This window comes from Phoenix dactylifera, chromosome 2 (assembly GCF_051530095.1).
Source record: "Phoenix dactylifera cultivar Ajwa chromosome 2, Ajwa_hap1_PhDact_Kaust_v1.1, whole genome shotgun sequence".
NCBI classification, from domain to species: Eukaryota; Viridiplantae; Streptophyta; class Magnoliopsida; order Arecales; family Arecaceae; genus Phoenix; species Phoenix dactylifera.
The window spans coordinates 43,232,448-43,248,090 of record NC_143191.1 but is presented as its reverse complement, the minus strand read 5'-3'; the positions used below and the strand labels follow the sequence as shown (position 1 = coordinate 43,248,090).

Genomic DNA, 15,643 nt, shown 5'->3' with positions numbered 1-15,643 from the left:
TATCTCTACATCCCTGGGTTGAATTCTTGTAATTCCCACATGAAGTTGGTCCAAATTAACAATTTTATTAAGATGCATGAAATATTATTTGTGGAGCCCTATATTAACCTGCGATTACTTACAGTTTTCTAATTCATTATTTTTCTATATCCGTGGTAAAACTAGGTGTTCTATATAAGACTTTCTTATCTATAAAAAAATAATTTTATTCATCTAAACAAACAAAAAAATATGAATAATTTTTTCACCGTATTTATCTACTAGAGAATGGCCCTTAAATATACCTCTTAACGCCCGGTCCGGTTTTTCCCAAAAAATCCGATTGGGCGTTCCTTCGGGCATCCACCCGCCGTAGAGAGGATCTGTACTGGAGAGGAAGGGGAAAGGCGGTTAACGAGTCCCATCTTGGGCTTCCACCTTCCATCAATTAAGATTTAAGAGTGCGCCCGTGTCCGAAGCAATCTCCTCCTCCTCATCAAACTTCGATCGCTCTCCCGATCGATCCGGCCACGAGCCATGGAGGCGTCGTCTTGGGACGCCCTCCGGAAACAGGTACTCTTCCATTAGATATCTTCTTGTTTGATTTGTTCTTCTCGTTTTATATGCCGCAAGTTGGAATTTTCGAAAGAGTTGGTGTTGATTTCATTCAGTAATGTGGCTTCTTTCAACAATTGTTATTCCCATCTATTACGGTATCTACGGATCACGAGTAAGATAGTTTGAAGGATTTTCCGTCCCTGTTCAAAATTAGGTCAAAAAAGTGGGATTTTTATGTAGTCAAATGATTATTTTTGGTTGATCTATTGAATTTAGCTCCTGGATATGATTCAATCGTCCTAATTAAATCTAGAGCTTGAAGATGTGATGCGTAGCTTCTTGAACAGGGAATTTGGATTCATCTGGACTGGATTTTTCGGATTAGAGGAATTTTAGGGCATTATGGGATCAGATGGCGGTGCTTAAAGTTAGCGATCTTTTTGCAAGAATTATTTATGCCTCGGTTTGGTAATGTGAAACTTGTACGTCGGGATTCTAGATCCAGCGTGTCTCATGTAGGAAGATCCTTTTTTTTTCTTTTTTTTTTCTTTTTTTTTTTTGCTTAGCTTCTAAAGTTTGAACTTTGGGGTTCTATGGAAAAAAAAATTTCTTTTTCAGAAAAACATGGAAAATTATCTTATAAGTCATGAAGGAGTTTTGGTAGATCTGATATTATTTATGCTGTCATCTTGCACGATTGTTCTAGAAAACAGTGAGCTCCCAGAGATATAAATGTTTACTTCTGGTTTGCTTAAAATAGGTTTTGAGTGTGTTCCAGATTGACAGCGTTCCACTCTTATTGAAACTTCTTCATTTGGCTTGATTTCTACTCGGGTCTGGCCTTTGGTTCTTATGGAGGGATGAAGTAAGGTTCACGGCAATAAATGGGTTGAAACATGGTTTTCAGCTTATCTTAAAGCCCAAAAATTGAACAGGATCAGGCTTTATTAAGAGCCATTTAGTTTTTGCCTGAAACAGCTGAATTCGAGCATTTTCAAGCATGAACAATGGAGTGCTATCAGTGTTAGGTCAATGACCATGTGATCCGTAAACACTTGTATGTTGTATCCATATGATTGTGTCAGACTAATATGTCAAAGATCAATAGATGTAGCATTTAAGCTGACACTTTAAACCATACTTTTCGAGTAATAACCAAATTAGTATTGAGGGGACTTACTTGACAGTCGATTATGTCTGCAAAAAGAATTATGTTATGTGAGTACTGAGTGTTTTATATATGACTATTTCCTTCTTTTCACCAAGCCTTTCTCTTGTTTTCGATTTCATACAGCTGGTTCATGTTGCTTTTTTGTTGCAAGTCCTTAGTGATATCCTCTTGAGCAGCCTTCACAATTACATCCTTCTTACTACTTTTGGCATTCCAACATTTTTTAACTTGACATATATTTAGTTTTGTTTCTTAAAAAAATATATATTTAGTTTCCCCCATTCTATAGAGAAACCTTTGAGATTCTACTGCAATTTTGTTTCAACAAACTGTTTTGCAACTTTTTTTTTTCAGTTGTAGTGAGGATGTATTGCACCCAACACTTTACATTACCCATCTATGCGAAACGGCATATACAAGCCACTTAGTCTGACAATTTCATACAAGAAATACTGAAACTCTTCAAATAGGAATAAAGCTGATGCGGAACAGATGATTTAGGGTAGAAAATATAAACAGAAAGGAGAGGGGAGGGAGGTTCTGGAGTCCACCAGATGTCAAGACAAAGTTTTCATTTCATATTACTCTGCCCACAACAATAGAAATGAGGGTTTCATATATAGCCCCCTATGCAACTACCCATGATTCCCACAAATGATCATGTAACTACCCATGATCCCCACAACATCATGGATCACTATAATAGCTAAATACAGTCATAACAAGTCAACAACTAACAAAGACGAAAATACATAATAAATAAACGAAAATACACAAGAAAATAAAACTAGGGCGGCCAAAGTGCTATGCACGCCGGCGACGCCTATACACATGCTGGAAACGGTGGTCTGTGTCCCCACCAACTCCCCTCAGCTGAGAAGAGTTCGCCTCTGGCGAAACGGATGTCTGGTAATGTTCCAACAGGTCTGAAGCAAGTCGCTGAAGCTCATCTCTGCTAATCCAAGTATCATCTGACGGAGGTCGACCATACCATCTGACCAGATATCGCTGATAACCACCGTGCTGTGTACTGACAATCTAATCGCCCAAAATCTGTTCCACTGTGTCTGTGATCTGCGGAGAAAAAGGTACAGGAGGCAAGGCAGGAGCAGGAGATATGTTCTCAAAGTTGGGTATGAGGTCAGTGTCAGGCTCATTGAATGGGTCTGCAGGAATAGTTGTCGGACCTCGGTAGGCAACTAAGTCTTCTACATTAAAAACTGGATTAATCCCAAAATCACTTGGAATATCCACCACATATGCATTAGATCCAACCCGTTTCAGAATTTTGTGTGGACCCATACTTCGGGCGTGCAATTTTCTAACGGTTCCTGGTGGAAACCGTTCAGGTCTGATTCTAATCATTACATCATCACCCACTTGAAATTCTTGATAATATCGACGTAAGTCAACGGCCATTTTATATCTCGCATTATTGATTTCAATTTTCTTATTAATTTCTTTATGTAAATTTTGCATGTGTTGCGCAAAGGACTCAGCGGTCTCAGAGATTCTATTGTTAGGTGCTACTGGGATAAGATCAACAGGTTTGCGCGGAACATAGCCTAAGACAATTTCGAAAGGGCTCAAACCAGATGTCCTATTCACAGAGCTATTGTAGGCAAATTCAGCTGTGGATAGTAGAAGATCCCAATTACCCGGGTGGTCTCCCACTAAACATCGTAGAAGGTTTCCTAGGCTGCGGTTGACCACCTCAGTTTGCCCATCTGTCTGAGGGTGATAGGCTGTGGAATATTTAAGCTTTGTACCCATGAAATTTCAGAGGGTCTTCCAAAAATAACTAACAAATTTGACATCTCTATCAGTCACTATCGATTTTGGAAGCCCGTGGAGTCTAACGACCTCATCAAAGATGATCCTCGCAACTTTGGAGGCGTCAAAAGTCTTGGAAGTGGGCAGAAAATGTGCCATTTTAGAGAACCGATCTACTACCACGAGAATGGAATCATGCTTACTTCTAGTCTTTGGCAACCCTAGCACGAAATCCATACTAATATCCTGCCAAGGACGATCTGGGACAGGAAGGGGGGTATATAAGCCAGTGTTTTGTTTGCGCTGTTTGGATAGATGACAAGTACGACACTGACTAACAATTTTTGCAACGTCTCGTTTTAAACTAGGCCAATAAAATCTTTGTTCGACCATATCAATGGTCTTATTCCTACCAAAATGGCCAGCTATTCCTCCCGCATGGAGTTCCCAAATAAGAAAATCTCTAAGGGATGTTTGAGGGATACACAGCTTGTTTCCTCGGAACAGGAAAGCATCAACCATAAGGTAGTCACTATTGTCCCTGGTGTGACTAACACACTAGCATAGATCTCAGCGAAGTCTGGACAAGTTGCATAATCGGCAATCATACGATCAAATCCAGTAACCTTTATGCTTACTGACAAAAGTAATGCGACACGTCGGCTTAGGGCATCAGCTGCCTTGTTGTCAATTCCTGCTTTATGACACAACACGAAGGTGTATTCTTGAAGAAATTCAGCCCACTTTTCGTGTCGTGAACTCAATCGTTTCTGAGAATTCAAGTACCTCAAAGCTTCATGATCGGAATATAATACGAACTCTTGAGGTAACAAATAGTGACGCCAGTGACGCAGCGCTTGTACAACTGCATAAAATTCTTTGTCATAGGTGGAATATTTTCGTTTGGCATCATTCAGCTTCTCACTGAAGTATGCGATAGGATGTCTTTCTTGGCTTAAAACTCCACCTATACCTAGACCAGATGCGTCACAAGAGACTTCAAAAACTTTAGTAAAATCTGGAAGGCGCATTACCGGAGCTTCAGTCATTCTAGTCTTGATCTCTTGGAATGCCCTTGAGGCCGCAACGGTCCAATGAAATTCATCTTTTCGGATACAATCCGTAATCGGTGCAGTGATCGTACTAAAATTCTTAATGAACCTCCTATAAAAGGTAGCTAGGCCGTGGAAGCTTCGCACCTCAAATAATGTAGTGGGTTCAGGCCATTCAAGAATAGCTTGGACCTTCTGTGGGTCTGTTGAAACACCCTCAGAAGACACAACAAACCCTAAGAAGATTACACGATCAGTCATAAATGAACACTTCTTAAGGTTTGCATATAGACTTTCTTCCCTTAGTGAATTGCAGACCAAACGTAGGTGTTCAAGGTGTTATTCCTTGTTTTTGCTATAAATTAAGATATCATCAAAATAGACTACAAGGAATTTTCCCATGAAAGGTCTTAATACTTGGGTCATAATTCGCATAAATGTGCTAGGTGCATTTGTCAACCCAAAGGGCATGACTAGCCACTCATATAACCCATCCTTGGTTTTGAAAGCTGTTTTTCATTCATCACCAGGACGTATACGGATTTGGTGGTAACCACTCTTAAGGTCAATTTTGGAGAAGATAGTGGCACCTGCCATCATGTCAAGCATGTCATCCAATCGTGGTATTGGAAATCGATATTTAACCGTTATCTTATTAATTGCCCTGCTATCCACACACATTCTCCAAGTGCCGTCTTTTTTGGGCGTTAGAAGCGCAGGCACCGCACACGGGCTAAGACTTTCTCGGATGAACCCTTTTTGGAATAGTTCATCAACTTGCCGTTTCAATTCAGCATGTTCAATCGGATTGAGCCTATAATGAGGTAAGTTCGGGAGAGTCGCCCCTGGAACCAAGTCTATGGCGTGCTGAATGTCACGCATAGGAGGAAGCTCATCAGGAAGGTCCTCAGGAAAGAGATCCTTAAATTCTTCCAGAACTTGACGAACTTCCTTCGGAAAATCTACTTGAAAATCAGGAACAACTTCTTTGGATACTAACACAATGATTATGGATTCTTGGGCTGCTGCTTTCTCAAATTCCTTAGGGCTAATGATGTGAAGGCGCTTTTCAACCTTCACATTTTTCTTTCCAGCAATAGGAGGTCTAGGAGGTAAAGGGTTTAGTCGAATTTTCTTTCCTTGGTGAACGAAAGAACAGGAATTGGATTTGCCATAAATGGTCACATCCAAGTCATAAAGCCACGGTCTACCAAGGATGATGTGTCCAACGTCCATTGGAATAACATCACACCAGACCTTATCATTATATTCAGAAAAGTTGATTTGGACTAGACAACGCTCAGTGACTGGTATAGCAGTTTTATCCACCCAAGACACATTATAAGGGTTAGGATGAGGCACTGTCTTTAACTGTAGCTTCTTGACAGTTCTTGTGGATACAACATTGACACTACTCCCACTGTCGATGATAACCTTACAGCTATATTCGCCACATTTGATATAAGTGTGAAATATGGATCGACGTCTCCAGTCATCATCTTCTTGCTTAGGTTGTGTAAGGACACACTTAACTACTCCTAAAGGAGTTGAACCCTCAAGTGAGCCGGGTTCCTCACCTTCATCTGACTCTTCAGGGTCTATCTCTGGTTCATGGACCAATTCATTCTCTTCATCATTTCTATCTTCTTCGATGACCAGTGTTTTCTTAGTAGGACATTGACTAGCTTTATGCCCAAAACCAAAACATCTGTAACACTGATCTCGAGAAATTTTGGGTGGTTCACTTAAAATTCCCTTATTCTTTTGATCATTAATTTTTGGGGACTCGGTCGCTTGATTTCTAATAGTAGGCTTACTCCAAGTATTAGTTTGACTACCGTGGGTGAACTTATAATTGGTCTCCTTAAGATCAAATCGCCTAAAGGTTGTCTTATTAGTATAACGCTCAATGTCTTGGACAAGTTGATAGGCATGTTCTAATGAATTGACCTCGCGTAGAATAAGCTCTTTTTGTAGATCATCTCGCAATCCAGACCTAAACCTAGAAAGGGTCAATTCCACACTCTCGCGTGCATCACATCGCATGAAGAACTCATCAAAGCGAGCGATGTACTCAGACACAGGTTTGTTTCCTTGAATCAGTCGTTGCCACTGATCTAACAGGCGACTCTTATAGGATGTTGGGAGATATTTTTCTTTTAACTTCTCCTTCATTTCATCCCAATGTATCACTGGGGGTTGTCTAGCTCTAGCAAGCATATTTTCTATTGTGTTCCAATGCAATTTTGCAGGACCAGTGAGCTTCATTTTTGCAAAACGAACTCTGCGATCTTCAGACAAGCTATACCATTCAAAGTAATGGTCCATATCAGCGAGCCAGTCAATGAAGACTTTTGGATCGAGACGACCATCATAACTTGGTGCATCGATCTTAATACTGCGCATTACATGCTCATCTGGTGTCTCATGTGGTCTTAAATAGTCCCTTTGGTGTTGTGGCCCAAGGCCTCTGGTGCGGTGTGGTTCAAACTCACCAAGTTCAAGACTCTCCATCGTTGTGAGTAATTTGGAGGTTGGTGATTGAATTTTCAGCCATAGTCAAGCGAGTGTTCAGCGTAGTTTCAAGGTCAGTGATTCTTGCCCCTAATCTGGTTTCTAATGCTGCTATGGCATCTAACACCTGTTGGTTTGGGTTGGTCGACATCTCATGTGAGTAAGATGTACCGCTGCGAGTTGTCATACTCTAGAATTCAAAAATTCTAGATATATAATTAACATTCAGAATAAAATCAACAATCTTGAATAAAAGACGACTTTTGACAAGGTCTTGGTTACCTTCGAATTAGCACAGATGATAACAAAATATCAGGACCTTAGGTACTGCTATCCTTGGTTTGGATCATGCAAAATCTTTGCAGGTTAATCTAATGAAAGTGGGGTCCTTCAAATTGATTTGGGTTTCACCAGATTCAAGTAAAATTTTCTAGTTGCCGTTCGAGGATTTGAAAATAATTTAAAAGCTCAATATGTGTTGTCAAGGGGCATAGGTCTTTATAAAATTAAGGTCCTATCTCAAACCGACAACATGAAGTGAAAACAATAATAATCTAAAGATAAACTAGTTTATAGGGAAAGGCTGAAAAAATTATTTAAAGGAAAGATACGACCTCTTCTGACAGATCTGAGTCAGTGGATGAGTTTGGATGTCAGAGTGTAGGATGCAGAACCGGAGCTCGACGGTTTGTAGAAGATGCTGCTGAAAGATGGTCGACTGCGGGTATCGTTGTGGAAGCCCAACTCACTGCAGGGTCTGGATCCAAGTACAGAGGCCTGAAAACTGGGCCCGCAAGTTAATGGGCCAGAGGATCAACTAGGCTCGCGTGACAACGGGCCAAGCACTGGGCCGGCCCGCTCACCCGAAAGCAGAATAGTGATAGGGGACCCGAAGCTTCGAGACTAACTTCGGATCCCTCTATCAATGGGGAAAAGGGCAGAGGGATTTAGAGGGGGGGGGAAGAAAGAAAAGAGGAGCGATGTGGCGATCTTCGTTTTGGGGAGCGAAGGAAGCGGCGAGGGCGGACGATGGAGTCGGCAACGGAGGTGGAGGTGGTGGCGCGGGGGAAAGAGAGGCTTCGGTGAGATGGGAGGGAGAAGGGTCTTAGTGAGCTGAGAGGAAGAAGAAAATGGGAAGAACTCAAGGGTTGGTGGAGGGTGTGACTGAAGCAGCGGTGTATGCGGTCGCGGAGGTGAGCGGCGTCGGCGAACGAGAGGTGGCTCGGCGGCGGAAGGGAGAGGCGGCTCGGCGGCAGCAACGGGGAACCCAAGAGGGGGAACCCACGATCGGCGACAGCGGCGGTGGTAAGAGCGGCGACAGCGGCGGTGGTAAGACCACCGAGGCGTGGCAGCGATGCGTCGACGGCGGCAGTGGTGGCGGAACCCTAGATCTAGGGTTCTTCTTCGTCGGACGACAGGTACACTCTTTCTTTCTTTTCTTTTTTTTTTTTTTTTTTTTTGAATAGCACGTGCAAGTCACGTGCTTGCGTCTGGAGTTGTCACGTGTGATAGTCACGTGCGAGACTCACGTGAGGGTCATGCCCCTTTTTTTTTTTTTTTCTCCGGAACGGATCCGGGTTACTGACCGAAGGTTAACGGGTTTGGAGCCTACCCGTTTACCAACTTGAAACTCTCCAACAGTTTCAAGTGAACGTGCCGAGATTTACGCCCACGGTTGCTGGCAGTTCCCGGCGGCCGATCGTGCCGAAGTTCACGCCAGCAGTGCGGGTGGATCTCAGTGGTCAGTGGTGATGGCCGGCGACCGGTCACCTGCTCCGGCACTGGGTCTCTTCACACTAGAAATGTCTTCCCGTCTCTCTTCGTGTGCGCAGTGGCCGGCAGGTGCTTCAGCGAGTCCGAGGGACAGATCTGAAAGAAGGGCAGCGATGCTTCTCTTCTTTTTGACAGAGGAAGTCACTCGTGGTCCGTCAGCACGCTCCGGCGTCCGGGGTCGGGTTACCGCGTAGATTTCGTGTGCCCACCGGAATCCTGGGATCTGGCGGTGCTCCGCCATACACTTTGTGGTGCTTCTGTGGAAGGAGAACCGGCTGAGAATGGATGTGGAAGACCAGCTGCAAAGGCTTCTGTTCTTTTTTTTTTGTCTGAAACCGAAAGGAGAAGAGACAGTAGGAACAGTGGAAGAGACAGGAGAGGGATCGAGGCTTTAGCAACAGTGGCAAGCCTGCCTAGGCTCTGATACCAAACTGATGCGGAACAGATGATTTAGGGTAGAAAATATAAACAGAAAGGAGAGGGGAGGGAGGTTCTGGAGTCCACCAGATGTCAAGACAAAGTTCTCATTTCATATTACTCTGCCCACAACAATAGAAATGAGGGTTTCATATATAGCCCCCTATGCAATTACCCATGATTCCCACAAATGATCATGTAACTACCCATGATCCCCACAACATCATGGATCACTATAATAGCTAAATACAGTCATAACAAGTCAACAACTAACAAAGACGAAAATACATAATAAATAAACGAAAATACACAAGAAAATAAAACTAGGGCGGCCAAAGTGCTATGCACGCCGGCGACACCTATACACATGCTGGAAACGGTGGTCTGTGTCCCCACCAAAAGCTATGGAATACGTGCATATATTCCTCCAGTATGAAATGAGAACAATGAAACATACATTGTGTTGCATGATTACAATATGCTGTATTGCTTCCAACAGGTGAATACTATGCTGGTATTTGTTTGAAATCCATTGACGAAGTGAGCATTTGATAAAATATATCCAACCTTTAGTGAAACTGTTTTTTCTTTTTCATGCAGGCAAGGAAACTTGAAGCTCAGCTGGATGAGCAGATGAATTCATATCGTAGATCGGTTTCCACAAAACCTGATGGTTCAGAGAATGATCTTGAATCTGGAATAGAACGATTACTGAAACAACTTCAGCATGTTAATTCACAAATGCAAACCTGGGTATCTTCAGGAGGCTCAGAAATTCTTTCACATACATTAACTCGGCACAAAGAAATTCTGCAAGATCTTACTCAGGTACAAAAGCTTGTTAACCAGATGAAGAACCAATAAATTTAAGCTAAATCTGATTGTTAATTTTAAATGAAACTATACCTAGAGTATGCAACTAGTATGTACCAAGATAAAGTGCCCCTGAACATTAGAATTGACATGCTGCTTTTATAGTTATAAGCCTCTCATTGTTAAAAAGACTAGGATCAGAACTACATCAGTGCTTGGCATCTGTAGATTCTGGTGAATGCTAACCCTGGTGTTTAATTTTTTTAAATGCAGGAGTTTTATCGGCTCCGCTCTAGCATCAGGACTAAGCAGGAACATGCATCACTCCTTCTAGACTTCAGGGATTTCGATAGGGCAAGATTGGATATGGAAGAGGGAGCTGGTTCTGTTGATCAGGCTCTTCTTAAAGAACAAGCAGCTCTAAGTAGAAGTTCAGGACAGGTCTCTTTCTCTTTCATGCCCTCCATTCTCTTCCTCTCTGTACCCCATCTTGTCCTGAAGCCTTTGCCGGCTTTCATCTTGAAATGCAGCTAGTGGAATGGCCAGGTTTGATGCTACATGGATGCATCATTAGCTACAAAAGAAACTTATCTTTACTGGCTAGCATCTTTAAGGAATAAATAATGTTGACTGATATCTCATCAGTACTAAGTCAACATTTTCAATTTCGGTACTCAGATACTATAGTATACACTTTATCCAACAAACTTAAACAATGGCTATTTACAAGGCCACCATTTTCATAAAACTGTCCACTTCTAGTTACATATCAACGAGCAGGTGATTCGCATTTGTAAATCTACTTATTAATCTCAATTCAATGTTTTATAATATTAGTTTATTGTACAGTTTTCCTGCATCTGTATTCATATTTCAAATATCAGTACTCAGATGCTATAGTATAACTTTATCCAACAAACTTAAACAATGGCTATTTACAAGGCCACCATTTTCATAAAACTGTCCACTTTTTATTATACTTAGTTTTTGTTAACTATACTTTTGTAATATGTAATTAAAAAAAATCATTGAAAACATTATTTGTTCTGCTCTTACTGTATATCAATTTGAAAGAAACTTTTTTATTTGTGATTGTTTTTATTTGAATGAGTTGGCCAACTAAATTTGTGTCATTGACATCGATGACTTGAAAAGGAGATTGTAGAAGCTATGCAATCATGAAATGTTTTCTGCTCAAAACTTGTGTTTGACTGCAGATGGATACTGTGATATCTCAAGCCCAGGCTACTTTAGGAACACTTGTTTTTCAACGCTCTACATTTGGTGGTATCAACAATAAGATAAGCAATTTTAGCAACCGAGTTGCCACGGTATGTGATGAGTGTATTTTACCTGATCCAAAATAAATTAGCAGATTGATGCCAGTATTGTTGAATGGATCATTTATCAATATACTATATTCATTAATTGTGCAGGTAAATCATATTCTCTCAGCAATTAGAAGGAAAAAATCAATGGATGCCATCATTCTTTCCCTTGTTGCTTCTGTTTGTACATTTCTTATCTTGATTTACTGGCTGTCAAAATAGGGTGCAGTTTACATATTGAGCTGCAGTCCTTATTATATTAAGATTCTTTGTCACTGTGTTTGTTCATCAGTAAGCTGTTTTGGTTTTCGAAAACTCAAAATGCAGTCACATTTTATCTATCTTCCTTTTGTTCCATGCTATGTCTAATGTTTAACGGATGCTTCTTGAGACACGTGGCATGTCATGGATACTTTACCGGATGCTTTGCTGGTATATATCACCCACTTGTTTAGTCAAGCTAAAAAACCAGCGCTGAGATGTAGTGGACTGCCTAACATGGTGAAATATCTAGGGGACATAATTAGATCACTTCATACTGTTCCTTATCATATGATAGGTTACAATCTTCTTATATCAAGGACCTGCATGGAACTTGCCACAATGCTAGTCTCTCTAATGTTAGCTCTAATGGGAGCCGGAGCATATCCAATGCATTGTTTTTTTGTTTTTGTTTTTGCTTTTTTCTTGAGGACAAGGGAGGGATATCCGATGCAATGTTGTTTAGCAAAAGGGTAGCTGAAAGAGAGCATTGCAAGGGTCATGTAGAGCGAAGGTTGCAGGCAATGCACCAAGTAAGGTTTCCACATGAGGAACTTGTTTTCGAGAATCATGAGCATTGTCTAAATCCTTACAAATGTAATTGACGACACACTCTTAAGCCATCTCATATAGATTTTTTCCATGGTGGAAGGTGAGTTATCGAATATTGACAATGATGGGTACCATTCTAGGAAAAGACCCACCAATATTGGTAAGGCTCCATATGAATCTTAATTTCTTGTTGCAAGATTATGGTTTGACAAATATGGTGGGAATGCTGCTTCTGGGTTCAAACCTGAAAATTCTCCCTGATGCACGCCCTACTGGCTGATGACATATATTTCCTTGGTGACCAAGTCCTAGAGGCTGGACACAGAGGGTTGATAGTTCATAGTCAGGCATGGGCACAAAGCTTTACCATCTTTAGAATAGAAACAAGGCCTAATTCAAGTTGCTCCATTGCTCTCCACAGTAGGCGGCACTGGAGGACCCCAAGAATCAAGCTTGGATTTACTTAAATGTCTGTATTGTAATATCAAGCTAAAGAGCAGTTTTGGTTAAGATCATGGTTGTTTGGCTGAGTCAGATACAATTTTAACTAGAAATATATGTTTAATGTGTTTTTCATTACTTGAAACATATTTTGTATTTATATGAGGATTAGGATTACACATATCGAGGTTTCATTAGATTTTGCTACGCCAAATGGCCCATTTACTTGTAGTTGTTGCAAGAGTTCGTCTTCTTGCTTTTATCTTGGGTGGATTACTTGGAGGTATTTTTTGTTTTCCTGAGAAAGGAGGTAGTTGAAAAGAGGTAGATAAGAGAGGTGGATAGTGAGGGAGGTCAAGGAGTGGAAGGTGACCAGGAGTAAAATTGTTATATGCATGCAAGTGAGATGAGTAGGGCGGAAACAGAATTCAAATGAGTTGTTTGCCACTGAAGTCCTATCTTTGAACAAGAATATAATACTTGGACGCAGTTGTAGTAAGACCCTGTTTCACTCGTGTCATTTAGTAGCTCTTTTCAGTCAAGCATTGCATCACAAATGCTTCCTATAGTTTGCTTCAAGGTGAAGGGAAAAAAGCATAACATCACAAATTACAATTACGTAAGCCTCTTTCTTCCATATCAAGGGAGAAGAGGAAAGTAAAAAATCGGGGATTGAAAAAGGCATGAGCTTTGGGCAATTTAGCGAAGAAAAAACTACTTGAATAGAAGTCAGAATTAAGACAGATACAGACTAAAGATATGAGCATAACAAAATTTTGTTCTTGTAGATTAGATGATTTTATTCTGACGTATTCGTCATGAATTTTTCATATGTCAGCAAATTTGTTTTATTCAAAAATACAGATGGAGAGGATTGGATAATTATCTTACTAGATAAGGCATAAGTTTCCTTCAAAGTGGCAATAGTTCTGAAGGGGGGACAAAATGCAGCCCCCTGTTAGTTGCTCTATGTATCAGTTAGCAAGATTTGGTGTCCTGGTTATTTGTCATTCCAGTTTCACCTGGGGGAAGACCTCTACACTATTGGCTTGAGATGAAAAGAAACATATTCTCCAAATAGTATGAATAGAAGGATCAGCAAGATGGCCTGACAATTAACAATCCATTTGTTAAAATGTATCACTTTATTGGCTATTAGCAGAAGGCCAAGATGGCCTGACAATTAACAATCCATTTGTTAAAATATATCACCTTATTGGCTATTAGCAGAAGGCCTTCTAGTTTATATTTATATTTATATTTATCTGTCTGTTATGGATCATCTTCATAAGATTTCTTATCCCTTTCTAAATCTTTGTTTATCCATATGGTACTATATTCTCTTATCTAGCTACCCTAATTTTTTTCCTCCAGATAATGACAGGAACTCATTAGAAACAGAATTCATGTCAACTAACTGTTAGTTGCTCAGCGATCTGAGTGATCAGACTATTGTTCATTCAGATCCACTGATAATCTTGTGTTGCTTGCTTGTAGCGCTTATATTTGGGGCTCGAAAGGGATGGAGCTTTTACAGTTTTTTATGCAATACCGTGCTGAAAAATGAGTTAACAAGTAGTAGATTCATGGTCTGAACGTGTAACATTTGGTAGCAGCCTTAGTTTCAAGGAATTTCGCCACAGCTCCTGTTGGCAAGTGCTCTTCCTACTGTAAAGAGAATGCTATTTGTATTTGCAGAAAACCAAGGAGAGAGGTGGTCATTAGACTCATGCTTTAGTTCATTTAGAAGCACTTAAGGAGCCCACCTAATCTCCGCACAGATGAACTATTTATTGGCTGAATTCTCATAGGAGACTTTGGAAGGGAAGCTGAAAGTATGATTCTCCGAACTTGCGAGCTCAAGGACACCCTGCACCTCCCACTTTATTCCAGTAGTAAAAAGGTTACTCGGGAGGAAATGGCATCAGGTCAAATAGCTTGCTTTCGCTTGCTGAAGGAAAAACCTTTACCACCCATTAAAAATATTAGTAATGGGAATTTAGGGATGCCTCAGGTTATGGAACTCTCGGGCTATGAGAAGTGAGAAGTAGCTCTGCATAATGATGAGTTTATCTATATAATGTAAGCAGCTGATATGAGGTGTCTGAGAATTGTTGAACAATGGAAACAAATTGAAGTCAGATGCAATCCTTTGAATGGACAAATGAAGAAAGTGCAGTGCACTTAAATAATTATGGGAATCAGTGATCATGCAAGAAACTCAGTTTTTGCTAATTTATATACACATACAGAATAATACCATCAATTCCTTGATAGGTGGTCTTTTATTGTTTTCAGACACACGTTGTCTATGGCTGAAGATGTGTGGAGAACTGTTTCTCGGAGAAAGAATACATGTCGTGCCTTCAGCTTGAGGCAGGGAAAAAATATCGCACACTAAGCTTTCAATATAGAAAACCATTTTTATACGACCTAGATTATCAAGGTCTATACTTCATTCAAGGGTGATCACAACATTCAGTCAATATTGTTTAACATCGGGTGCCATTTTTGTCAGCTGGAGACCATTTTAGACTTTAGTTTATCAAGGTCTATACTTCATTCAAGGTTGATTGGATAGTTACATTTTTATTCGACCTAGATTATCAAGGTCTATACTTCATTCAAGGTTGATCGAATGGTTTATCAGCATGTGTTTGCAAATCGGAGACAACTGGATAAAATTGGCAGGTGTCTCTTGTAACAACATCTCATCTTTTCCATTGCAGGCTTCAAGGTTACAATGTTACTTACTCAGCTAAATGGTTCCATACAGTTCTAGTTCCTTATTCTTTTTACCCCCGAGAGACATTAGAGCTAATGGGTGCAGAAGAACAAGTCGGAAGGCAAACTTGAGAGCCTCCCTCCTGTCATTATCTGAGAACAAATCAAACTATAGATGTTGATCATGTACATGTGTTGCCTTGGACTGCGCCAGTTTAAGGACGCAGTAAGTGCTATAGTACATCATTTTGCACGACCCAAGTAGCTAAAAAATCACCTGTTTTCCA

General features: G+C 40.6%; 1 protein-coding gene across 2 annotated transcripts; it reads left to right on the top strand.

The window, feature by feature from the left end:
• The first annotated feature begins 294 nt into the window (after positions 1–294).
• On the top strand, positions 295–15,570 carry LOC103720348 (Golgi SNAP receptor complex member 1-1-like). Of its 2 annotated transcripts, none has more exons than XM_008810007.5 (5): positions 295–552; positions 9,838–10,065; positions 10,324–10,491; positions 11,268–11,381; positions 11,487–11,719. In XM_008810007.5, the coding sequence occupies exons 1-5, from the start codon at positions 517–519 to the stop codon at positions 11,598–11,600; spliced, it is 660 nt and encodes a 219-aa protein (XP_008808229.3). In that variant the 5' UTR covers positions 295–516; the 3' UTR covers positions 11,601–11,719. The 2 variants fall into 2 exon arrangements, with proteins under 2 accessions (XP_008808229.3, XP_088572645.2); XM_088716519.2 differs by lacking the exon at positions 11,487–11,719 and adding an exon at positions 15,362–15,570 and having other exon boundaries at positions 310–552.
• Positions 15,571–15,643: the final 73 nt, after the last annotated feature.